Source organism: Myodes glareolus, chromosome 4 (genome assembly GCF_982192425.1).
Source record: "Myodes glareolus chromosome 4, mMyoGla1.1, whole genome shotgun sequence".
In the NCBI taxonomy this organism is placed as follows: Eukaryota; Metazoa; Chordata; class Mammalia; order Rodentia; family Cricetidae; genus Myodes; species Myodes glareolus.
The window spans coordinates 45,958,653-45,984,356 of record NC_142029.1 but is presented as its reverse complement, the minus strand read 5'-3'; the positions used below and the strand labels follow the sequence as shown (position 1 = coordinate 45,984,356).

The 25,704-nt window shown below is 43.2% G+C and overlaps 2 protein-coding genes across 9 annotated transcripts in view; one reads left to right on the top strand and one right to left on the bottom strand.

The window, feature by feature from the left end:
- The window catches only part of Snap91 (synaptosome associated protein 91), a 115,437-nt gene extending 109,218 nt beyond the window's left edge, over positions 1–6,219 (top strand). For all 8 annotated transcript variants that reach the window (XM_085689485.2, XM_085689484.2, XM_085689487.2 and 5 more), the window contains 2 exons: positions 2,944–3,046; positions 4,811–6,219. In XM_085689485.2, coding sequence (XP_085545611.2) covers positions 2,944–3,036 — 93 coding nt within the window. In that variant the 3' untranslated portion in view covers positions 3,037–3,046; positions 4,811–6,219. The remainder of the gene's footprint in view (positions 1–2,943; positions 3,047–4,810) is intronic.
- A 7,726-nt stretch (positions 6,220–13,945) lies between these two features.
- Prss35 (serine protease 35) overlaps positions 13,946–25,704 on the bottom strand; it is a 15,568-nt gene continuing 3,809 nt past the window's right edge. Inside the window, exon 2 of the mRNA XM_048435783.3 lies at positions 13,946–16,795. Within this exon, the coding sequence (XP_048291740.3) occupies positions 15,532–16,795 (1,264 nt within the window). The 3' untranslated portion in view covers positions 13,946–15,531. The remainder of the gene's footprint in view (positions 16,796–25,704) is intronic.

The window sequence follows — 25,704 nt, the reverse complement described above, 5'->3', positions numbered from 1 at the left end:
TGCAGAGTCGCCACAAAAATCGCTTCTCTTTTAACTCCGGCTACATGTTTGGGAGTCCCCAGGGCCACCCTCGCTTCAGATGGGCTGTATATAAAACTAAGGTTCTCTATGACCTCACTCTGCTTAGATTTACCATAGTGACTCACAGAACTGAGGAAAGTACAAGATTTATGGTTATGGTTTTATTGGCATGGAAGGATACAGATTAGATGCAGCTAGAGGAGAAGAGATGATAGAAACATCTGGGACTGCTTCTAGCATCAGTGTGTGGCAGGACCGACAACTGCGGGAGATAACTCCGGCTTTAGTACCACGTTATTGAGGCTTTGCTGCGCAGTAACAATTGGTTGAATTATTGATTGAGTTGAACTCAATCTCCAATCCCTCCCATCCTGGAGGCCATGCTTGCTATTATGTAGCCCAAAGACTCACCAACATAATAACTGATTAGCCTTTCTGGTATGGCCAGCCTCCCTCTTCCCTGAGTCATCTCAGCGTACATCTGGAAGGGCCTATGAGTCACCCTGTTAGTATAAACTCTCAGGGTTGTTCTGGTTTGCTTTCTATTGCTACGAGAAACAGCATGACCAAAAGCAAATTGTGGGGAAAGGGTTTATTTCAGCTTACAGTTTATGGTCCATTGTAAAGTGTTAGGGCAGGAATTCAAGGCAGTCACCTAGAGACAAGACAAAGACCTCGATGGGATCCTGCTTCTACATGGCTTCTACCCTCCAGGGCCACCTGTCTGGGGATGGCAGCACCCACAGTGGCCTAGGCCTTCCCATATCAGCCATTATAAGAAAATGCCCCACAAGCTCGTCTCCCAACCTCGTGGAGGTATTTTCTTAGTCGAGGTTCGCTCCTCTCAGAGAACTCCAACTTGTGTCGAGTTGGAAAAAAACAACAACAACAAAAAAAAGAGAGAGAGAGAGAAAGAAAACACCAACAACTAACCTATACACAGAGGGGGCTTCCAGGAGCAACTCTGAATAACAAAGTCATGCCTGTCCCTTAGGATGTCACTGGGGTTTAGAATTTATCAGGTAGGTTCCCCAGTGAAGGGAAAACCTGGCTTTAGTGAGGCCAAATTCCCTACTCTACCATACGCTTACAGAAGTGCAAAAGGCATCACTCCGCTTAAGGACTTCGCTGCTAACATTAGCCATTCTGGAAGTCATTCTCTCCTGATTCTTCTCACGTGTTAGTGATGTAAAGAGACATGTGTGGAGCCAGTGGACTTTTTCACCCTGAGCGGCTGGCCTGGACAGAGTGGGAACCCAAAATTATAACTTCAGTAGCAACTTGCTGAGCAAACTAAACCAAATGGCTCCAGTTGAATTTAATGACGTCAGTAAACGGCTTCACTCCTGTGGCATTTTAAATGTAACAAATGGATGTTTACATTGTCTTTTCTATAGGACACTTACTTAGAACTTTTAAACATTATTTTCAGTATGTGAAAGCCTTAGAAATGAGTTAATATAAATATGATTTTGTCACATAAGGCAATTATTTTTCTTGTTTAATACCATCAGTTATTACTTGATTTGAAGAATGAAAGTGGAAAAGCATGTAGCATGAAATAATTTAATAACTGATGTTATAGTCAGCCATGGAATAGCATGCAATGTCTGTGTGATATTTATTTACTTAAGCTTTTCCCTTTTTTGGTCCTCACCATATGGCCCTGGCTGGCTTAGATGTTACCTGTGTAGATCGGATCGCCCTACAGAGGTCTGCCTCTGACTCCCAAGTGCTGGTATCAAAGGTGTGCGCCACCTTACCTGGCCTAATATTTGACTTCTATTTCCCCTATCAAAATAAAGCAATAGATGGCCAATAGAATAATCCAACCTGCATTTATAACTTTCCTATAGAAAATTGTTTTTATTACCAACGTCCAGATCATCTATTATTTTAGTTAGTTTTCATAATATTGTCATAATATCTCACATATTGTGGATTAAGCCTACAGTTTCTGCCAAGCAGTTTCAAGCTTTAACACTGATTTTCCCTGACATTCTGTGAAATGTGACATCAGTTTTAGAGATGAGATTGACAGACACTACAGTCGTTAGATTAGACACAGGGACAGATTCAGCATCCCGGCTTCCAGAACTGCCCTTCCCGAACCACACACGCAGATACCCCACCCCACAGTCCCAGATCTCAGGAACTTCTGTCATCTTGAGATGAACTGGCTTCAAAACCATTGCTCCAGACAGGCTGCCTGCAGACATTTTAAGGCGTTCCCCTGCCAGTCCTAAAAGTAGGGCCCCCAGAAGATTCTTCTGCAGTCGGTAATTACAGTATTGGGTATACACACAAGATAAGATCTGTGGTCCTTTGCTGCAAGCTTAGATGGGCTGGATTTGGGGCTAGGAAATGACTTGTTTATCTGATGCACACACTGCTCCACAGCTGTGTTTCATTTAAAATAATTCCTATGAAGCACTGACATAGTTAATAAAGTAATTTCTCACCATACTCTCTGCAAACTTACGTCTCAGTTCCCCTGCAACTCACTCTTCCTGTAAGAAAGACTGGGTAACCCTTTTCTTAATAGTTGATGTCACTAACAACTCAAGGCAAGAATACTTACTGCGTTCTCTCTCCCTCTCGTGTGTGTGTGTGTGTGTGTGTGTTTTACTGTATATTCTTATATCTTCCTAACTTAAACTGTTCTCCCGTAGTCCCCATATTTCACCTTGGCTGAATCTGATGTCAAAGAATTTCAGAAAAATCCAAAAACCATTCCTAGTGCATTTTTCCACTCCAAAGTTAAGCACAGCCCAGACGAAGTAGAATGAAGCAGCTGTATTAACTTTTAGCCATCTGTTCTTCTGTGTGTTTGTTTTCTCTGGTATATGTTCTGCCTAATGCTTACCTGTCTCTCTTGTGCTTTCTATTTCTGCTCTTTGGGGTTGGCCTCTTCCCCATTAGCTTTCTCCAAGCCCTACACCTGCCACTCAGAGTCCCAAGAAACCTCCAGCAAAGGACCCATTAGCGGATCTTAACATCAAGGATTTCTTGTAAACAATTTAAGGTATCTGATATTGAGCTTTTCCTGTGAGCTTGTTATAGTGAGTTGTTCAGGGCTTACCTGTTCTAGGTATGAGGCTGTAGATAATGGATGGATGGATGGATGGATGGATGGATGAGTGGGTGGGTGGGTGGCTGGGTGGGTGGGTAGACAAATATATTTAAATGTTTAGAGCTTTAAAGTTGACATCAAAACCTGTTCTTATCAGTGAACTTTTAAAATCATAATTTGTTAAACTATGGGGGAGAAAAAATTATCTTGAAAAGCACAAAAAATATACTGATGAGGCAAAAGTCTCCCAGCTGCTAAGTTAACTGGGAGATGCCACTGTACCTATCCCATAATAACTAGACTTCATAGGGTACCAGCATTTATAATACTGAATTTAGAAGTCATTTAAAAATATATTTGGCTACGTAACCACGTCTTTTCTTTATCCTTATTTTTCACGTTAAGATAAAGCTTGGATTCTTACCCTTTGCATTTATTCAAGCTGAATTTTTAAAACCTGGCAATTTTGTCTTCTGTTTCATAAATTTAATTTGCCAAATAGTTCACAGTGAACATGAGGGAGGAACTGGATGGAAGGGAATGCTTACTTTCAGCCCCGGCACCTAACACAGTCAGTAGCTGCTTGCAGATGTGCTCAATATTACTTTACATATTTACTCACTATTTTCCACATCAGATTTTTGCTGTTTTATAACGGAAAGAACTGATCCTTGAGCGTGAAATGATCTTTTAAGGTCTGGCCAGAAGAGTAGTAAGAATGTGGGAGCTTTGAACCACGATGCAGTGTGGTTTCTATCATATACCCACTGCCTACATTTATTAACTCCTGACATTTTTTGTATGTGTGGGCTAACAGTAGCCAGGCATGGTGACCCAAGCCTGTGACTAACATACTAGAGGCTGAGGCAGGAGGATTGAGAATTTAAGGCCAGCCTAGGCCACATAATAAGAATCTGTTTTAAATGAAATTGTTGATATACCATTTTAATACCTTGACATCTCAGTCAGATTTTTTTTTCTTGTGGCCATCCTGTCTGTTCCTCTCGGATCACCAAGGTAGACACATGCGACACCACCTCTCCCGTCAGCTTGTTACTGGGATGGTGAGGAGACGCTTAGAGAAGTCTCTCATTTAGGAGCTCTTGCTCTCAGCGCAGACTTGACAAGTGGCGACACAAAGGGCATCTAGAGACAGCCTCCTCGTCCTCACCATACACACCCCAAGCAGACAAGCATTTTATGAAGAGATAGATGCCTTCTGACCCTAGAGAGGATTTCCCAAGAGAAAGAGTGGGTGGATAGAGTAAGAAGAGGTGACAGAGAAGGCACAGTGTGGGGGGCTGCCTTCCCTTTCCAGTCCACACTGGTCCAACTCTTAAGTGGCTCACTGATGCACATAAAAAATCACACCAGTGCTGCCATTCCACCTTCTCTGTCACCACCCGTATTTACAGAGTAGCTCTTAGTAGTTGAGACTGAGTGTCTCATGACCAAGATCGCTAGTGTCAAAGTTTTAAAGTTTGTTGATAAAATGTTTCTCTAAACTGGAACTGTACAGAAAACTGTCTAAGCTTCCTGGGTGGATTTTTAAGCTTATCTTGAAGACTTTGGAAAACCGTAAATGTGAGTTTGTTAATCCGGAACCCTTTTGTGTACAGGTGTTTCGCACTATGAAGGGAAATTGTCAGGGAGGTCATATGTTTGAGGGGTTTTGTCAGTGTGTTTTCTAATTCAAGTATTTTTTTTTCTTCACAGCTGCAATTTTTGTGACTGAATAGGAAAAATAACGTGAGTTTGGAAACTTCAGATAAGATTGATGCTCGGAGTTTCACAGTGAGCCACCAGTACCAAACCCAGTGCTGACTGTAACCTCTCTTCCAGACACACAGCACAGCTGTGACCGTGAACATTAGGAATGTGACTACCTTAGCTGTTAGCCCTACTCTCGAACTCGTAGCGTATTTGGGTTGTTTGTGTGTTGTACGATGTAAACAAGGAATGGATGTTTCCAATGCCTTTAGCGCTTTTCTGGACGTTGCCCATGGATGGATGATGCAGCTGTTGTGTGGTGAGCCATTTGGAAAGATATGTCTGTGTTTTTGAAGGTTTCAGTGTATATATCTATAACTTTTGGACAAACCCTCAAGTCCTCTCACGAACTCTCTTCTCTTCTGTACCTCTGTTACAAACGTCATGTGATACTATCAGCTAGTGAGGAAAACTCTCTAATATGCGAAACCTTTTTCGGTGTGAAGTACATTTTTCCAATCACAGAAACTTCAACTGTTGTGAGAAATGTTTATTTTTGTGCACTGTATATGTTAAGAAATTTTATTTTAAAAAAATATGAAGTTTAATGTCCATAATGAAACTTCTCCTTGATGAAGCTATCTTATTGAGAATGAGAAAAAAATCCTATGAGAAGAAGTCCATATTTATCACTGCTATATTAAGATATATATTTTAATTATATTTGCAGGTTTTGCATCTAAATTGACCTATTTATTCATTTCTGATCAAAGGCACTGACAAGTGGAATCTTTCTATTGTGTCTGTGGAAATGCAGTTAGATCTGTGCTGTTTATGTGACTATGAATGTGCCCCAAGAGACACCTGTAATTTAAAGATGACTGCGGATATTTTTCCTTCACTGTGGGTTTACATGCATCTGTTCAGTTAGTGTTTCTTTGTGTGTTCTATAGCCTAGTGTTTATCCATCCTTTGACTGAGCTCAAAGTGACTTTGTTGTACCTCTGTGATAGGATTGGCACCAATTCAGCGAATTGTATCTTTTAATGTACATACTGTATCCTTTGGTTTTTGGTTTGTTGTCATACTGTCTGTGTTGATGGCTTGGCTGAAGACTTTGATGTGTGCACAAGGTCACTGTTGATCAGTGTTGTTTAGTGGCTTGGCAGCTCTTTGTAAAAGCATATTGGGTTGGAAAGGCATCTGCCTATTTTTCAAATTACTTAATAGCTGTATGGTACCCTTTAAAGTGGTTGTATCTGAATTTACTGTGGGGATAACATACACTGTAATGGGGGAAAATTACCTAAAACCAATTTCAAAATGGCTTTTCTTTGTATTTTGGTTTAAAACCCAGTGCATGTCTGCCCTCTGAGATGCAATAAACACCTTGAACAAAGAAAATACAAACATAATCTTTCAGTCTGTTGTTACTTTTTAATGACATGTAGCACACGCAGATAGTGAGAGGTCTAGAGAGATGGCTCAGAGGCTGAGTGTCTACTGATCTTGCAGAGGACCAGAGTTTTGTTCCCAGAACCCACATTGGATGGCTTATAACTACTTGTAACTCTAGCTCCAGGGAGATCCAATGCCTCTGGGGTTTGTGGGCACATCCACTCATGTGCCCTCCCCATTCACGCCCACCCCAGAACACACACATACATATACACAATTAAAAATAAATATCTTTTTTAAAAGTTTTATTAGTTTAAATGTTTGAGGTAAGAAATTTTATCCATGGCAATATAGTTTCATTTTATAGTAAAATTAAACAAATCAATTTTAATGAACTGTCATTAAACTAGAAACTGGGGACTCCATCGTGCCTGGCAAATAATTTAAATTCTAGATTACAAAATGTGTTTACTTTGAGGTGAACTTTCTTTTAAAACATACAAATGAAGTTTTTTTTAATGTGTGAGAAATCATGGAACTTGAAGAATAAAATAATTTGAGTCCTTGTTTGTACACATACCCTTGATATGTATACTGTTAATCACACAAAACTTAACCTGGCCTGTTAAAATAAAACTGGGTGACTGTGCCTACAGCTAGGATGCTATAGCATCCCCAAAATGTAGTCTAGAATTGGAACCATAGTGTAGCTTGATGCGGGAGGTGATGTATGCTGTGAATATGTTTTATTGCCATTGGTTAATAAAGAAGCTGCTTTCGGCCAATGACTTAACAGAGTAAAACCAGGCTGAAAGAAATATAGAGAGAGTAGGCAGAGTCAGAGAGATGCCATGTATGTAGCCACCATCAGAGACAGATGCCTCGGCTGGAGCCCTCTGAAACTTTGCCAGTAGGTACAACCTTGTGGGTGATGCACAGATTAGTGGAGATGGCTTAATTTAAGAGTTAGCGAGAAGTACACTTAAGATATTGGACAAACAGTATTGCAAATAATATAGTTTGTGTGTTTATTGTGGGACTGGGCACGACAGAAACCTCCGCCAACAGCTTAATAGTAAAGCACTCAATATGACCCAGGCCCCAAGTTTGATCCTCAGCATCACACACAGAAACCCCAATCTCAGGTAGGAGACTATTGTAAAACTAGTTTCCTTTCATCCTCTCAGATTTGTATCTTAAGAGCATACTCCCAGAAGTTAGAATCAGATCATGTCAGTGATTTTTAAAAAATACATATTATTTATTGATGGCTATGATATTATATGATATGATATGATATGTATGTATGTATGTATAGATAGATACACCATGTGCATGCCTGCTTCCATGGAGACAAGAAAAGGGTGTTAGATCTCTTGGAACTGTAGTCACCAACGGTTGTGAGCCACTGTGTGATACTGGGAACTGAATCTGGGTCCTCTGCAAGGGCAGCAAGGACTCTTAACTGCACAGCCGTCTTTCCAGTTCCTTTGGGTGATATGTTTTATAGATTATATTTTAACTACATATTATTTAGTTGTCATAATAAAATTACCTTTTAGATTATATGTGTGTTTTCCCCCCTTGACTGTCTCTTGTGGTATAAATTTTTATTTTTTTTTAAATAGTTATTTATTTATTTATTACGTATACAATGTTATGCCTGCATGTATGCCTGAAGGCACCAGACCTCATTACAGATGGTTGTGAGCCACCATGTGATTGCTGGGAATTGAACTCAGAACCTTTGGAAGAGGAGGTAATGCTCTTAACCACTGAGCCATCCTCCAGCCCCGTGGTATAAATTTTTAATAGACAAACTCTAAGAGGGTCCTAGATCTTGATTATACAGAGACTCTTGATGTCCCTGTTAGCAAGTAGTCTTATAGATGAGGTCCTGCCTGAGATCTTCTGGGTATTGAAGACTCAAATCATCTGAGATACTTTACAGGACATCTCTAATTTATCCATGGTGCTAGGTTGAAGACTCGCATTGTTCTGTATTTTTGAAACAATGTGTTTTGTTACACTTAGTTCATGAATTGCCTCCAGCTTTAAAGAAATGCCTGCTTATGGGGGCTGGAGAGATGACTTATGATTAAGAACACTCACTGCACTTGCCCAAGTCCCTGCTTTGGTTCCCAGCACACATATGGCAGCTTCCAACCTTTTGCTTCACTTCCAGGGAATTCAGCGCCCTCTTCTGGCCTCTGGGCGTGCCTGAATATGGTGCACATGAATTGATACAAGTAAACACATGCATTGTGTGTGTGTGCGCGTGCGCGCGTGTGCATGTATGTGTGTGTGCATGTGTTAAATATGGTGTACCTGGCAGCCTGCCTCATCCCAGCACATGGTTCAGACTCTACTGTGGGTGCAGCCTTGTGGAGAAGGGAAGACCTATGCTGTCTGGGGTTTTAGTGATACCGCGGTTATCCCAAGCTCAACTCTGAAACTACTGGTACTTGATCTTCAACGTTCCTTGCCTTATCTAACACGCAGTCTTAATTTTCCAGTGTAAAATATGGTGTAATTGATTTTCAGAGTAGGGACTTTCAAATTCTTTAATCTCAGCACTCTTTGGACTTGGAAAACTTACTGAGGACCTTTAAAAGCTTTTGTTTATGTGAACTGTGCCTGACAGTATTTACTGTATAGAGAAGAAAGCTGAGAAATTTTAATTTTTCCACTTATTTCATTTTACAAAAGAAATGTTAAAACATTTCAGACTAATAATATTTTGTGGGAAGTTAGAATTTCTACAGAGAAATTTAGAAGAGCAGTTGGTGTTCTGCAATTTTAACATACCTGTTTATTTTATTTTTTGATATTATAATTACATCATTTTCCCTTCCCTTTACTCCCCGCAACCTTCCCATATGCCAGTCCTTTCTCTCTCAAATTCGTGGGCTCTTTTTTCATTGATTATTATTGCATGCATACATGTATATGAACATACATACGCATTCCTAAGTATAACCTGCTGAGTCTATATGATGTTTCTTGTATGTGCGTTTTCGGGACTAGCAGTTTGGTATTGGTTAACCAGTTGTAGCGTGCCCTTCCCTGGGGAAGACTGTTTCTCAGGCTCTCAGCGCTCGCTCCATAGTAGCTGTAGTTTTGACATTTCCACTGCTGCGTTCCATCTGTCACAATAGCATGTGCCCAGAAGTTGGCTGGAAAAGTTCACTGTGTGACACTGGAAGAAAATGCACGTAGTATAAGAGAAAAGACACACAGTAGTATTATAGACATAGTTTTGACCTGACAGGCCCCTGCAAGAGTCTTGGGAATCCGTAGGAAGCCGCCTACCACGGTTAGAGAACCATTGCTTTAAATCTAGAAGACTTGCTAAGTACAGCAGTCAGGAGATGAGCATGCTTGGCGGGGGGGGGGGGGGGGGGGGGGGGGGGAGTGAGTGGGGGCCGTGATCTCACTTGCACCATAGTTGTGACTTTCAGAATGCCTGCCTCACAGTCCCTACGTTACTTTTTCAGTGACGCTGAGGCCTGTGCGGGATTGTGGATGACGTCAGAAAGGGAATTCCCAGCTCAGCCACCCAGTTTGCCTCAGACAATTTGCTCAACTTTAAGCTTTCGTTTTCCCTGTTCTATGAGATAACGAATGAGAGGCATTTGGCACAGTGTAGCAGTAAATAGTGCTGTTGTTCCTTTTAAAGATTACAGTGTGGGCGGAAAAGATGGCTCTGCCCTGAGAAACAGAGGACCAGTACTTGATTCCTAGTACCCAGGAGGCAGCTCGCAACTGTTTGTAACTCCAGTCCCAGGCACTCCAGCGCCCTCTTCTGGACTCTGCAGGCATCAGGCACACTATCAGACACAAACATATGCAGACTAGACACCTATACACATTCGATACGCTTTAAATATTTTAATTGCTGTGATCTTTTTTGCTATACATTTGATTTTTTCCATTGCAAGAATGGTAAAAGACAGAGAATAAAAAAGTATTTAAGTGGAGCAGGTAGTACGATTCCAAAATAAAGCACGGCCACAGAAGTATATTTCAGAATTCAGTAAGTGTAGGCACCTGTCCCACAAGTTAACTACATGCCACACTGACCTGTCTATACAAACCAGCTGGGAGCAGTGTCCAGTCAGCCACGTGCAGCAGCCATTGCAAAATTTAAACTCATAGCCTAGAGACCCCTTCTTAGGGGGTGCACCCAGGATTGCTGAGTACAGCCCTGCACAGGGCCAGAGCCAGGAAGTGACCTCAAGAGAGGGAGGATTCTCTGTCAATGATCATATGCTTTGCTGCTAAACCAACTTTTGATACTAGATTCCTCTCCGGATGTGGTAGTCCTGTGGCTCTTTCCTTCCTTCCTTCCTTCCTCCTTCCCTTCCTCCCTCCTCTTCTCCCTCCTTTCCTTCCTGAGACAGTCTTACAAAAGCCTTCTCTGGTCTGGTATTCACTGTGTAGACGAAGCTGGTCTTAAACTCAGAGATCCCACCACACCCTCAAATGTTAAGTGGTACATTTCTGTCAGTGTAAGAAACATTTTTGAGGTAAATTAACTCATTTTATGATTGGGGTGGGGAGTGAGAGGTTTAGGGATTTTTGGTGGTTTGATCTTGTTTTATGATTTTATGATATGTTTTATGATTTTTGTTGGTTTGATCTTATTTTATGATTTTATGATATGTTTTATGATCTATGTTTATTTCAAAACCTTAAGAAGTAAAATTATATAGACTGAAACACTAATGTAAACGTGCCCCAAGGACAGCTGAAATTAATTTTTAAATCATTTGTACTTTGAAGCATGAAATTTTGACAACATTAGAAAACAGGATATTGACTTATGACCATGTATCTAGTATTTTAAATGTAACTTTGAAATTAAATAATTTCCTGCAATTCTCAATGGGAAAAAAATGTTTTCCAATCTAAGTTGAAAGGAACATTTTATTTCAGAGCAGAAGAACAAAGGTATAGTCACTGTTTGTCAGACAATTATAGCAGTGATTTTTCTGCCTGTGTTACTGAGTCTCTCGCTGTGAAAATCCAGAATCGTTTTCATTTCACTTTTTTGCCTTGGCTTTCTTTTGGATTGTGCATTCTTTGTCTTTACAGTAAATACAGGACAATTTATTTGTTTATTTATTGCTTATTTGGCATGACTGTCTGTGAGTGAGCTCCTTTTCCTCCAAACCAGTTTTTCTTTCTTCATTGTCTCCCAAGCCCAGTGCCCACAATTCCAAACTCCTTCATTCAGCAGCCAACAAGTGTCCTAAACACCTCCCTCCCTCCCTCCCTCTCTCCTTCCCTCCCTCCCTCCCTCCCTCCCAGAAGCCCCCCTCTGTAGCCTTCCCTGGCTTGAGTTCCCCACAGTAGCCCTCCCCTAGTCTCATCACCACTTCCTTCAGCACTTGTAGGTCTTTGGCAGAACTCAACCCAAACTCACCCAGTGCAGCCCAGAAGATGCTGCTGGAGGGTTTCCTTCTCTCCCTGTTCCCCTCTGATATCATTCCTCTGACTTGAAGACCTGCATCAGTTCTTGGTGATGAGGTCTAAGCACTCTAAGGATTCCTTTCAAAGCCTTTGGTGTTCTAGGCTCAGCAGGAAGCCTTATTTCTTGGTGTTGCTCACCACTTCGAAGCGCTGCCTGTAATCTGCACCTCTGCGGTAAACACTAATGTGACCCTCTGGCTGCTTTCTGAAGCTGCTTGCTCCTGGCTGCCCCACACCTTCAGCTCCCCATTCATAAGCTAGCTGGTCTAGGTCTTCTTCCAGGAACCTGTTCGTTTTACTCTGCTTGGCCACTCTAGCAGAACCCACCTCTCAGTGTGGTTCTTTGGTGTCACACTTCCTGCCTTCCCGGGTGAATGTGCGACCCTCGACTAGACTGTGCATTCTTTGAGGGAAGGTAGAATCTAAAGCTTAACTCCTTATCCTAAGAGCCCAAGGCTTAACTCAGTGAAAATTCCTCGAATTGTGTTGACCTCACCTAAATAATAAGATGAATTGCCAAAAAAGAAAATCTAGCATCTAATTACTGGGAAATAAATAAAACTGATTTTTTTTATTATCAACTGATCATATACACTTAGGAATTTTGCAAGCTTGATTGGTTTCTTATCATAGGAAAATGGTGTTATAGCAATCCTATTCCTAAACTGTTGAGAACGTCATGTACGTATCTGATCACGCACACTGCCGCTCTCCTCAGCTTAGCATTTTGAAGTATGATATAAGAAGTATGCTATATGTTTTGAAGTATGTTATAAGAAAAGCACAGGTCAAGGAAAGCCGAGAAAACACTGACTCCAGAAGGAAGACTAAGGGCCCTGACCTTGACTGGGAGCAGCAAGAGGCAGGGGAGCCTTTCATTTGAGGGGGGGGGGCTGTGGCCATGGGTAGAAGCCAGTCCAGAGCTTAGTCAGATCTGCAATGCTGGACTCTTAGGGATTCAGGCTAGGTCTCCATGGAGCTCTGGCACCTGAGTTTCTAAGGCAATCTACTAGGTCATTCTTACTATTAGCCAAATTTGGAAACCTCTACATTGAAGGAAGCCAGGCCCACAGTCTGAGGCTCTAGCTGAATTTGGTAGATGATTTTAGAAAAGGGGATTTTGTTTTAGAATAGGAAAGCCATAGAGTCCATGCTTCCTCCAGCCTAAGAATAGAGAAATTTAGTTACTAGTCCTGGCAAGGTGATTTCTATCGTATGATGGCCTCTGTGCCTCTGCCAACACCAAGCTTTACTTTAGGTATAGGGATGCTGTGATCTTTGGGCGGGTGACTTCTCAAGACATCCATTTAAGGAGCCACATCAGTCACATCCTGGACTACATGGAGTAACACAACTGGCTATTTGGTGGCTACAATGGTGTCACTTATTTTCCCAAGCCACAGAACCTTCTGGTGTAAATTGTCCCCAAGTGCGGTGGCAGAATACTAAATTCGGCTCTGTCTTAAAAACGCCAACTTTTATTTTCAGCCCATTGCTGGATAAAGTGCTACTTCTGTGTTGTAAAGAATCTTGGCTCTGAGCATATCCTAACCTTGAAAGCTGGAAGTTTAGGAGTAGTGTAGCAGTGGGCAAGAGATCCACCTTCAGACAGAGACTGAATCAGCACGCACGTGCCAGCTCTTCAGGGGATCGTGGCTGCCCGTCTCCTGAGAGCATTTCAGTCTATAGGTAGGAGATGAAAAAGAACCCAGTTGCTATATTATAGGTGACTATGGTGATAATTTCTAGAGTTGTGTGCTATGGGTTAATGCTCTTGTACACTACCAAAATTTGTCATTCGTTTTGGTTTAGTAAAAGGTTGATTGGTCAGTAGCCAGACAGGAAATATAGGCGGGGCGACCAGACTAGGAGAATTCTGGGAAGAGGAAAGGCAGATACAGTCACCAGCCATACTTAGGGAAGCAAGACGAGAATGCTGCCCTGAGAAAAGGTGCCAAGGCACGTGACTGAACATAAATAAGAATTATGGGTTAGCTGAGCTAATAGGCCAAACAGTTTATCATTAAGTCTCTGTGTGTTTCTTTGGGTGCTTCAGCCGTCGGACCAGGTGGGACAGACATGGCTGTCAAGGGTCATGTGCTATGCTGATACTCTTAGAAAAGCCACAAAGGCAAGAGAAACAAACAAAACCAAACCATTGTAAGTTGCTTTGTCAGGTATTTAATCACACTGACAGGAAAAGTAACACGGAGACTGTAGATGCTAGTTAACTATTTTCTAAGAACCCTTTAACTATAAACACAGTCAGACATTTTAATTTTTAATTTTATTGAACTATTCTTAACAACTCACATTTTAAAAGAACGGCAGGGCAGATATTCTGAGCACCATTTACAGAATCACTATGCTAACCCAAACGAAGATACTCCTTTGCATATTAATCAAGAGTATAACAGAAGACAGAGCTAGGAAATAACATTAACTCTTATTTTGTAGTCTTTATTAGGACACCTCCAAAAGAAAAAAAGATTTTACCCTGGCAGTAAATTGAATGTCATGAGAGAAACATATGTGGCCTTAGAAATTGCCAGAAAGTACAGAACAAAAATTGGGTCCTGGATTACTAAATTTTAGAGTATACTTGAACATATCATCAGAACTGTTTAAGCATAATGCCCTGACCTAATGTCTGAATAGCCATTCGCCACGTACTTGTTTGTTCATGAAGTGTGTCCTGAGTGTCTGTTCTGTATTTTGCTCTAGGTGCTCACTACCTGCTTAATGCTACTTGGGAGGCAGAGTAACGATGTTACCTTGGTCCCTAGTAAGAACCATCAGAACTTTCTTTGCTATCTCAGGACTTGGGGGAAAAAAAAGACTTGAAAAATTTGAAAAAGACTTCAAATTGCTTGCTTTAAAAATATAGCACCTGACACACAGTAGACAGTTACAACACAGCAAGGCATGGCGTTCAAGGGGGATGGGTCAGAGCTGGTGAAATGGCTGCTCTGCATTCCTTGAAAACTTCCTAGTTTGAGAATTAGTTAAATAAAATCTTGAGATCTTAAAGTGTCTCAGCTTTCAGGTTGGCAGTGGTGGCATACACCTGTGATCCCAGAACTCATGAGGCAAAGGCAGGCAGATCTCTGTGAGTTCGAGGCCAGCCTGGTCTATAGAGTTAGTTCCAGGCCAGCTAGGGCTACACAGAGAAACACTGTCTCAAAAAACCAAAACAATAAAAAGTGTCCCCACTTTCAATATCTCTAAAGTTGGTTCATTGCAGAGAACAAAGTGTTTCTGCCATTTGACAGACAAATTGATGCTGGGTTGATTTTTTTAAAGTCCAATTAATAGTTTTGTTTATGAAGCTCACTGATTCTTTGATTTGTAATTTTTATGTTTTTATCTGTAGTTCTTAAAATAAGTACCAAGAGAAAACACATGCAAACATTATGGGGGCAACAGAATGATTCCACCTCAGAGCACTGCCAACGAAACCTTGTCACCTCTGATTCTAATCGTGTTGCTAGGAATCTTTGTATTCCAGTTGGCTCTTCTTAGAGTAGGCCTCTAAGAGCAAGCTCATTGAGAAGTCATATTACAGTTCTGGCCTGACATTTTAAAGAGTGTCTAGTTTCAAAAAAGGCCCAAGTAAACAAATGGTTTCCCCACAGACGAAAGTTTTACCACCACATAAAGAGTATGTATTTGCTGCTGAAGTGCCATCTAGTTTCCTTATCTGTACCTAAACATTCTAGCTGTGAGAAAGAAACCCTAATTTTGATAAAGTCTGTAAAAACGCTGGCACAAGTCCAAGCATAGCCTGTGAGTGCTCTCTGAAGGAGAGCTGGCTTTCTCTGGGATTCAGGATATGCATGAACTCCAAGTTTTCCTCAGCCATAAGTACAGTTGGCTGCATTCCCGTGCATCCAGAGGCAAATCTGGGCATACTTGAGCGGAGTGATGCGCACAGCCACGTTAAAGTCCTTCTGAACCCCATGCACATCCACCCACTGGTGGCCGGAGTAGACCGCGATGATCTTGCGCTTCCAGGTTTTTTTGCCTGGCTCTTTGAGCCTCAGGTAGATCCCAGAGCCCGTGGAGCCTGCCTCAGCATCACAGTACTGGTAGAGGAGGTCATTGGATTCCTCAGAAACGCTGCAAAAACGATACACCAACTGATCATCCCTGTCCTTGTCAAACCCGGAGAAGTGGATCCGGCCTCCGGGCAGCTTGGTGATGGTGGGGCTAACTCCTAGGTCCATATGTTGCTGTTTGTGCGCACGCTTCAGCTCCAGGAGTGCATAGTCATAGTCCAAGTCCGGGTCCCCACTCTCTCCTCTCGCCCAGCCTTTGGGAATGTGGGTACTCTTGACGCGGGTCCACTGGAAGGAGGGTCTCCCTTGGGTGACCTTGGGACCTCGCCTGGACCCTTTTCCCCGTCTTTGGGTGGCGCTCTCCTGAGGAAGCTCCTGATCACTGTGACTTTGGCCACCACGCTCAGCTTCTCTCCGGCCCCTCTTGGAATCTCTGCGTCTCTTGTGACCTCCTTTGTTTCTCATCTTCAGCATTCCCACCCTGAGCTTTTTAGTGCCTTTGATATAGTCCTTCCCGTCGTGGACACAATGGGCAGCCGTGAGCACGTGCTTGGGGGAGACGAAGGCGCCACTGCAGCCAGTGGACAGCTTCACCGCTGTATTAAAAGGGAAATTGGTCAAAAACCTTTTGTCCAAGATGCTGAACCTGCTGTCCGTACCGTACACCTGCCTCCTTCTCCTACGGTGTGGGTGTGATCCTTTGATGCTGCTGTTTTGAGTGGGCTCTGGGACCAGATCTTGAACTTTCACTCTGGTTAAGGTTCGGGTGCCGTTCTCAAAGACCGTCTCATAGGAAAGGGAGTCTTCAAGCTGGGAAAGGCTGGGAGCCGGGAGCTCTTCCTGACATTCAATGCCGCACACTGTGGTCACCTTCATCCCAGCATCTGCCTGGAACGCGGGGCTGGCGAGATGGACAGTTCTCTCGCTCATAACCCGGGGTATTCTGCTCAGGTGCCAGGAAAAATCTGATTCTGTTTCAGACCCATCCGAGAGGGTCCATCCAGAGATGAACATTATCAGCCAAAATAACATATTTTCCATCTTGTTCTTCTGGTTTGCCCTTTAATAACATGAAAAGGAAAGAGTGATTTTGTGATCTCTTTTCAACGTTCCTTACCTCTTTGCTTATGTGTACCTCCAGCATGAGTAGATCCCACCTTAGACTCTCTGGAGAGTAGATCAACATTCTATTAAGCAGACCCATAACAGACATCCAAAATCAGCAAGTATTTTCTCACCCAGCTCTCCCTGTCAGCTGTCACTCTTCCCCTCACCAGCTGCTTCCCCAGACAGCTCAGGATGAAGCAGAGTGGGGTTCTGTTGAGAGGTCTCAGCCCCACAACCTCCCCCTAGATGTTTATTTCTCCATTGCTTATAAATAGAGAAAGATGCAACATCCTGCAGAAGGAGGGAGAACATGAGCAAGGAAGTCAGGACCACGAGGGGTGTGTTCATCCACTGAGACGGTGGGACTGATCTAATGAGAGCTCACCAAGGCCAGCTGTACTGGGAGTGATAGAGCATGTGATCAAACTGGACACTCTGAATGTGGCTGGCAATGAAGGCTGACTGAGAAGCCAAGGACAATGGCACTGGGTTTTGATTCTACAGCATGGACTGACTTTGTGGGAGCCTGGTTTGTTTGGATGCTCACCTTTATAGACCTGGATGGAGTGGGGAGGACCTTGGACTTCCCATGGGGCAGGGAACCCTGACTGCTCTTAGGACTAGAAAGGGAGGGGGAGGTGGGGAGGGAGAAGGAAAAGGGAGGCGGGGAGGAGGTGGAAATTTTTAATAAATAAATAAAAAGCAGGATCATAAATTCTTCACGTCTAAAATGTAAACGACTATCAGAGTTTGGAAACTTTCACTGAAGTATAGAACTTCCCTGATCCAGGGTTTGCAGAAGGAACTAATGTGGAGGTGTACATTGGACAGATGATGCTACCAAGCAGTATGGAGTTAGAGACAGTTGAGTTCATATGCTGGTCACCTGCTCTGATTTTATATAAGCATGGGTGCACACCACTGGTACACATACACACCACACACACAATGCACACTATACACACACAGACACACAAACAGACACACACAACACATATATACAACACACATACAGACACACATGCCACACACAGCAGATATACAAACACACTTAGGGAAGGGGGCACGGGACTGGAGTCGAACCTAGGGCTCTACGCACGCTGGGCAAGCATCTACTGTTTCTGCTGCTTTTCCTTTTCCTTTTGAGACTGTCTCAGCTGCACAAACTGACCTTGCTTGAACTTTCTCTGAACCCAGGCTGTGACCTTTGATGTGTGCATCTCAGCCTCCTGAGGAGCTGGGATTTAGGCCTTTGTCACCAGGCCTGGCCCCTCCTTTGATTTCTCTCCTTTAGAATATCTTCTGTTTATTTGTTGACAATTCATTTTTTTATTCATTGACAATGTCATACAAACAGACTGTGTATTTTAACCTTCCCTAAGAGCCCTCTCCCGCACTGCCCCAACACCTCCCCATCACACCTTCCTGTTGTCACTTTTGTTTTTGTAACACTAAGTCCAAGCAGGGCTGTCTGCTGGGAGGGCGACTGTCACTGCTGCCTGGTGTTTGGCAGCCCGTGTGGAGGTGACCACAACTGCAGTGGGACTCCATTGCCATAAGAAAAAATATACAGTGAAGCCTACCTAATGCTGAAGTAAGAAATATGTCCTATACACTTTTTAAATAAAGTTTTGCGTGGAACCACCATTTATACCAAAGTTCTTTCAGGGTGGAATTTTATGTGAAAATTGTTTCAGAATTTGTGGAGCATAGATGGTGGTTCTCGATTTACCACTTGGAGAACGTGATACTAAAATACTATGGTCATTTTCCATCATGGCTCTCCTCATCTAAGCTTTCCTGATACTAAATATAGTTAAAGTTGCCAATATGTGGTATGATCCCCCTCTATTGTTTGCAGTTTCCTCGTCTCCAGATGCATTTGCATGTAAGCATGTAAACATATGTACTTAGTAGGGCTGAGGCTCACAGGCTACAGCTTGCGGCATTCCTTGAAGCAGTTCTGAACCTCTCTCTGTTATTTGTGACATATTGTCCAGGTAATTTCTAACTAACCATTTAAAAAACAGGGTTTAGCAAACGATTTTCCCATTGTTCAAATCAGAGGACCCCCTGGAGCTGGAGTTGTAGGTGGTTTTGAGCCCCTTTCCCAAGTTGGGCACTGAGAACTACACTCTTGTGGTAGACCTTATTCTTAGCAAAATTTCAGTCAAGAAAGATGTTGTTTGTTTTGAGTTTATTTTTGTTTTGTTTCGTTTGTTTGTTTGTTTGTTTGAGACAAGGTCTTACTATGTAGCTATGGCTTGCCTGGAACTTGCTATGCAGACCAGGCTGGCCCCAAACTTACAGAGATCTGCCTTCCTCTGCCTCCCTAGTACTACGATTAAAGGTGTGTACTACCATGTTCTGTTCAAGAGAGCTTTCAGATTTGAGATACAACTATTTTTTTCCATTCTGACGGTGCTCGGAATTGAATTCAGATCTTAGCACAGGCTAGGCAAACACCCTACCACTGAGCCCATTTAAAATTATATTCGCGATAAGGTCTCACTTTGTAGCCCAGGATTACTTTGATGTCATAATCTTTCTACCTCAGCCAACCAAGAGACTTGGATGGTAGGCATGGGCCCCCTGGCCCAACTACAGATTTCTTTAAAGTTGCTTTTGAAAGTTAGCCCTTAATGACCCCTATCCATTATGCTCTTAATATGATTATATCAATGACTGTTAGTCATCAGTAGTCGCGTCAGGATACATGAAATCTTTGCAACTCTTGACATGTGATTATCTCTGCAGTAATCAGCAACAGTCATTCTTGGGCAAAAATCCAGGCTAACACTCCATCCATCCTATGGAATTGTTTCCTAGCTGGGTCTTCTCCCTTTTCTAGTTCTTTTAGTGGCTGTGGAATATTAATTGAAGATGCGTCACACTGTTTATGCTGTGGAATATGTGTTTAGTGATGCACAGACGTGTTACATTTGTTTGATTAAATAAAATTAAACTGGGGTCAGGAGGCTGAGTCAGCAGCCAGCTGACGGGAAGTGGTAAGGAGGAGCCACGTGTAGCTAGGGTTCTTAAGTAGGGGTCGAGCTGACAGATGCCCTGTTTTGGGGAGACGTGAGCTGAGAAGGTTAGCTACTGGCAGTGATAGAGCTGCTGCCTGAGAGAACAGAATTCTCACCCGGCTGCGGCCAGTGAGGCTGAACCACTGCTGGTAGCTGCAGAGTTGCAATTAATAAAAAAACAACATTTAGTCTGACAACTCTTAAGCTCGTTGGGCATAAGAGAGATGGGATGTAAAGGTCAGGTGCTGGCTGACAGGCAAATGTCACCACGCCGATTACTGAACTGCAGCATCAAACTGCGTGTCCCCTTGGCCTCCCAGCCTGACTTTTAGAAGAGGCTCCTGAGAATTCACCTCTATTCAAGTACAGTTCATTGACTCCTTTTCCATACAGACTTTGAACTCTATTATCTGAATCAAGGGTCCTGGCCAATACTTTTGAAAATTCCAAACCTGTCTGTCACTTCTAAATCATAGCCAGTAACAGACCCAGCCAGGAGCGTGTGGGCATGTGTTTCCCAGTGAGTGGATGCTTAGGTAAACATCCTCCTCACAGTCACTAATGTGATTTAGCAGTCACTTCAGACAGTGTCCACTGGGCCAGTGCAGTGGTACCTGAGAGTTTGTTAACAAACTTGAATACTGAACTTCCTTTGTTGGACGACAGCATTGATTTGGAAGTAACTCTGGTGTTATCTTCAGCCAATAAGGAGATTCCCTTCAAGATTTTCAACACAGACTGAAGACACAGCTCAGACGCTAGGTGCTCATACTGTGCTTGAGGACCCAAGTTCAATTCCCAGCACTTACAGCTCACAACCACCGGCAACCCCAGCTCCAAAGGAATCTGACACCATTGGCCTCCATGAGCACTGAACTCAAGTGCACATATCCCACCAACCCCCTCATAATTTAAACCCCCACATAATTTAAAATAAATTTTTTTTGAAAAAAATCTTTCGCTGTCCCTCTTCAGAAGAAGTAACTACTGCCTCTCCCCACCCCCATTTCTCTGCCTCTCTCTCTCTTCTTCCCCGCTTCCCTTTCCCCTCCATAACCCACTAAATAAACTATACCCACACTCTACATGGCACATCTGTCTCTCACCCTCTACATCTCTCACCCACCATGGGAACCCACCGAGGTCTCGACTGGCCTTTCCCTTCTCTCTCTCTCTCTCTCTCTCTCTCTCTCTCTCTCTCTCTCTCTCTCTCTCTCCTCCCTCCTTTCCTCTTCCCTTTCCCCTCCAGAACCCACTAAATAAACTATACCCAAGCTCTCAAAAAAAATTTTTTTCAACAAGAGATGTGGCTGAACAGGAGGGGAAAAAAAATGAGAAAGCAAGTTTTTGTTGGCAGTCATCTATGAGAATCTGCAAAGAAAGAAACCTATTGTGGTGTTCCCATCTGCTCTCTTTATGGTGAGTGTGGGCATTCCTAAAAAGAGTTCCTGTCTGCCATTTTAACCTTTCACATGTGTTCCACAACCTCAAGCTAAGCACACCCCCAAAATGTGTCTTCCATCTCTCCTTCTTGAACTGTTATCTTAAACTGCTTGGTAATGTGTGTACCCTTGAAGTACTCTCCGACATGAATGTTTACAGGTCCCCAAATGACCATGCTCCTTTTGTTTGAGGAGTGCATTGTTTTGGAATCAAATCCCATGATCTTTCTTACTGTAGCTTATAAAGTGTTTCTCCACTCCTTAAAAAAAATAAAAATAAAAACCCCACAAACTAATTATCAGAGCCCACCACACACCCACTGTTAGAATGTCTCCTAGGGGGCACTGGAGAGATGGTTCAATACTTAAGAGCAAGTGTTGCTCTTGCAGAGGACCCAGGTTGAGTTCCCAGCACCCACGTGGTGGATCCCAACAATCTGGGATTCCAGCTTCAGGAGATCTGATGCCCTCTTCTGGCTTCCTCAGCTACCAGACTTGCCTGTGGTACACATACAGGCCAAACACCCATACACATAGAACAAGTCTGAAAAGAATTACAAGCTTCCTTGGAAGAGCTGTGGGGCTTCTCAGATAACTTTGTTTTAACCGGATTTTGGGATGCTTTTGAGATTCAGTGAAGTCTGGGTGACAGTGAAGCCATCAGGCACCTGACATCAGAGACTCTTTCCAGGTCTGATTGCTCAGCTGCGCTCCAGATAGCTTTTACTTCGTTTATGTGTAAAAAAAAAAATAAACTTGATTCTGACCCTACTCTTTTCCTGTATTTGCAACCACTGTTGTCAAATGGCTTACAGTTCACTAAGAAGAAACACAACTTATTTATGCTTATATCATATACGTCTGAATCATTTAACTCGGTAGTAGGCTTGTGTGAATGTCTCCTGTATCCCACACCATGAATCATGGGATGGTATTTTTCCAGCTCTGTTGGGAGCATCTCTGCAGTCCACCCACTGGAATAAAAGCCATGCCTGTGTCTATCTTTGGCCACGCACAAGGGCAGAGCCTTGCACTATGACCTCCAAATCACGGTAATAAGAGAGCCTTGGCTTTAGTTAGCTCATCTAATTTGGGCTGTAATTTAAGGTTGGACAGATGTCTAAGAACACTTCCTTTTGGAAAAATCTAAGTTTTCTTTATGGTAAAATGTCAAGGGAAATGATATCTCTGGTTGATAAAAAACCACCCACAGTCCAGTGGATAGGGCTACACACACATCATCCAGAAAACCTGACTCGCTGACCTAGGAAACACGGGCCCAGTTGGAAAGGCACCTTTTGTTTTCCATGCCTGTGCCCACCCCTTCCTCTTCCCCAGCTCCTGTTATAATAGTGATATAATGCTGACAGTGTCCAGGTGGCTTGCTTGGATTGGGGCTTCAGATCCCAGGTTTGGATAATAAAAGTGAGAATGTAAGTATTGCCCTCCACTGTGAGTCAGCATATATATAGTTGATCGTGGGATGGGTTCTAGGGGCAGGTGCAGCAGAAAGGGCACAGGTAAGAATCTAACGCCTGTAGATGTACCTGCTTCTCTAATAGAGATGGCTACACGTCATTGCAGGAGATGACTTACTACTACCACCGTTTGTTATCTGTTCTTAGAAGTGGGGCTTGATGGTAGTCCTTAGAATATGTGTGTATCTATGCCAGCATAATGGGCATAAGGTCAAGAATTGTCCATCTTTTCTTTTCTCCTATTGGGTGTATGAAATTAGGTAGTTTATTAACTCTCCTCTTGTGCACAGTGGGGACCATAGTAAGTTCTATTTTATAATGCTGTGTTAGAACTAAATGAGGTGATATGTGCAAAGAATTACCGCTCTGCTCAGAGCATGGTAAGTGGTGATACATGCTATTTTAAAAAGTATTATTCTACTCTAAAATCAATTATTGGCCAACATTAAAGAATGTGTGGTTTCAGCCAGGTGGTGGTGGCACACACCTTTAATACCAGCACTTGGGAGGAAGAGGCAGATGGATCTCTGTGAGTTTGAGGATCGTGTGTGTGTGTGTGTGTGTGTGTGTGTGTGTAGGGGAGGATACATAGTTTCTTTCTTTTGAGACAGAGTCTAGTGTAGCCAAGACTGGCTTCAAAATTGAGAGAGGGTAACCTCAAATTTCTGATCCTCTGTCCATCTCCTGAGTGGTGGGATCATAGATCTACATCACCATACTGGGTTTATTAGATGCCAAGGATCAAACCCAGGGCTTCATGTGTGCTAGGTGAGCCTTCTACCAACTGCTCCTCAGCTCCTAACACACATTGTTTCAAAAGAGTCCACATTTTTGTTTGTTTGTTTTTTGTTTTTCGAGACAGGGTTTCGCTGTAGCTTTGGAGCCTGTCCTGGAACTAGCTCTTGAAGACAAGGCTGTCCTCAAACTCACAGAGATCCTCCTGCCTCTGCCTCCCAAGTGCTGGGATTAAAGGCATGCACCACCACTTCCTGGCTCCTTTTTTAAAGCATTAATGGCCCCTGTACCTCTCAATACCACTGCCTGCTTTTATACACATACTTAAGTGTGAAGACATAGACATACCCTTGTTTCCTCTTTCACCTGTGTAGTAAGGATTGCCTTACCAGGAGCCACCGTGGCCCGGCCTAGGCACTGAGTAGCTACAGACAGAAGTGACACTGAAGCCGAGGGTCCCAGGGGAAGCAGAGAAGCATTACTGGTGGTTGTAAACTGTGAAGAAGCGTCAAGGCAATGAGATGTGTTCTGAAGAATACCTGTGCAAACTTGCATGGCCATTGTGAATTTGGAGACTAATGGCTGCTGTATGAAGTTTTGTTCGAGGCCACTACAGTCACTTACAGACGCCCCTGACTGGCTCGAGCCCCAAGTGATGCAATATTTACAAGACGTGTATAATTTCACAGTGGTGGGAAAGTAAGTGTCGATGGCGTAACAAAGATGAACAGCAGAGACCGGGCTGTTTATAATGACCATAGGGACAGGGGACTTTAAAATCAAATTAACTTCTGCTTGCCCTTGCTTAGCAGGGTGCTTTTCTTAAGGGTACCTGGTCTTTGCATTTTCCATACAGTTTTTGAGAGAACCCAGTGTATGTGTGTTGCGCACCCATCGTGCGCACTTAGCAAACGGCAGCAGTTACCATTATTGCCCGACATCAGAGGTCAGAAATTGAAGGAGCTGGGCCTGGCAGCTCACAGCTGTAATCTCAGCCCTTGGGAGGCAGAGACAAGAGTATTATCAGTTCTAGGCTAGCTTGTACTCCGTAGTGAATAAGACTATTGTCTTGGCAGAGTAGGGGGGCAATAAAAAGCTGATGTAGTATCTGCATGTAGTCTCAGCTACTAGGGAGGCTACAGTAGGAGACTCGATCTTAACAGTTCCAGACCAGTCAGGGCCACACAGACACCGTATCTTCTTTAGAAGCAAAAGGGAAACTTCAGTAGATACTTGTAAGGTGTTTCCTATACTTCTTGTTACAGTGTGTCCCCTGTGGTATGCAAGCGCTGGTCTCGTGACTCAGCTCATCCTGAGGCCCTGTGCTGTACTACTCACGTGATAATGGGAACAAACAATGCGAACAATGCGATTGTGATTAAGCCAAAGGGTTTCAGATGAGGGGGTTAACCTGAGGGTCAGAGGAATCTACTGCTACCACAGGGCCTTAGAAAGAGGAGGCAGGATAGAGCTGTGGAGATGAAAGCAGAGATTGCAGTGAGGTGAGGTCTGTACCCTCAGGATGAGGGTGGTCTCTAGAAGATGCTAAGGGTAAGCAAGCAGAGGAGCTAACAAGAACACAGTCCTGCTGACCGACTTCTGCACTCCAGGCGTGTCAGATTAATCATTCTGTGTGACTTTAACTGTGTAAGGTTTGGTAATTTACTAGAACAAAAATGGGAAGTCAGAGGGCTTGGGAGCTAGTGCTCATTAAAGTGCTTGCCATGCAAGCATGAGTGTCTGGTCCCTAGCGCCTGCTGAAGAAAGCTGAGTGTGGGCACGCACATGTGTGGTCTGAGTGTGGGCACGCACATGTGTGGTCTGAGTGTGGGCATGTGCGTGTGTGATCTGAGTGTGGGCACGTGCATGTGTGATCTGAGTGCTAGGGGAAAGGGAGACATGAGGTTGCTGGAACTCATTGGCTGCCCACCTTGTCCTGATCCTAGTGAGAGATCCCACTCAAAAAATGAGGTACAGTTTCTAGACTGGAAGGGTGGCACCCACCTTCAACTTTAGCACTTGAGAGTTCCGGCCCAGCCGGTTTCAAAAAAAAAAAAAAAGAAAGAAAGAAAGAAAGAAAGAAAGAAAGAAAGAAAGAAAGAAAGAAGGAAAGAAAAAAAGAAAGAGGAGGGAGGGAAGGAAGGAGGGAGGGAGGGAAGAAGGAAGGAAGGAAGGAAG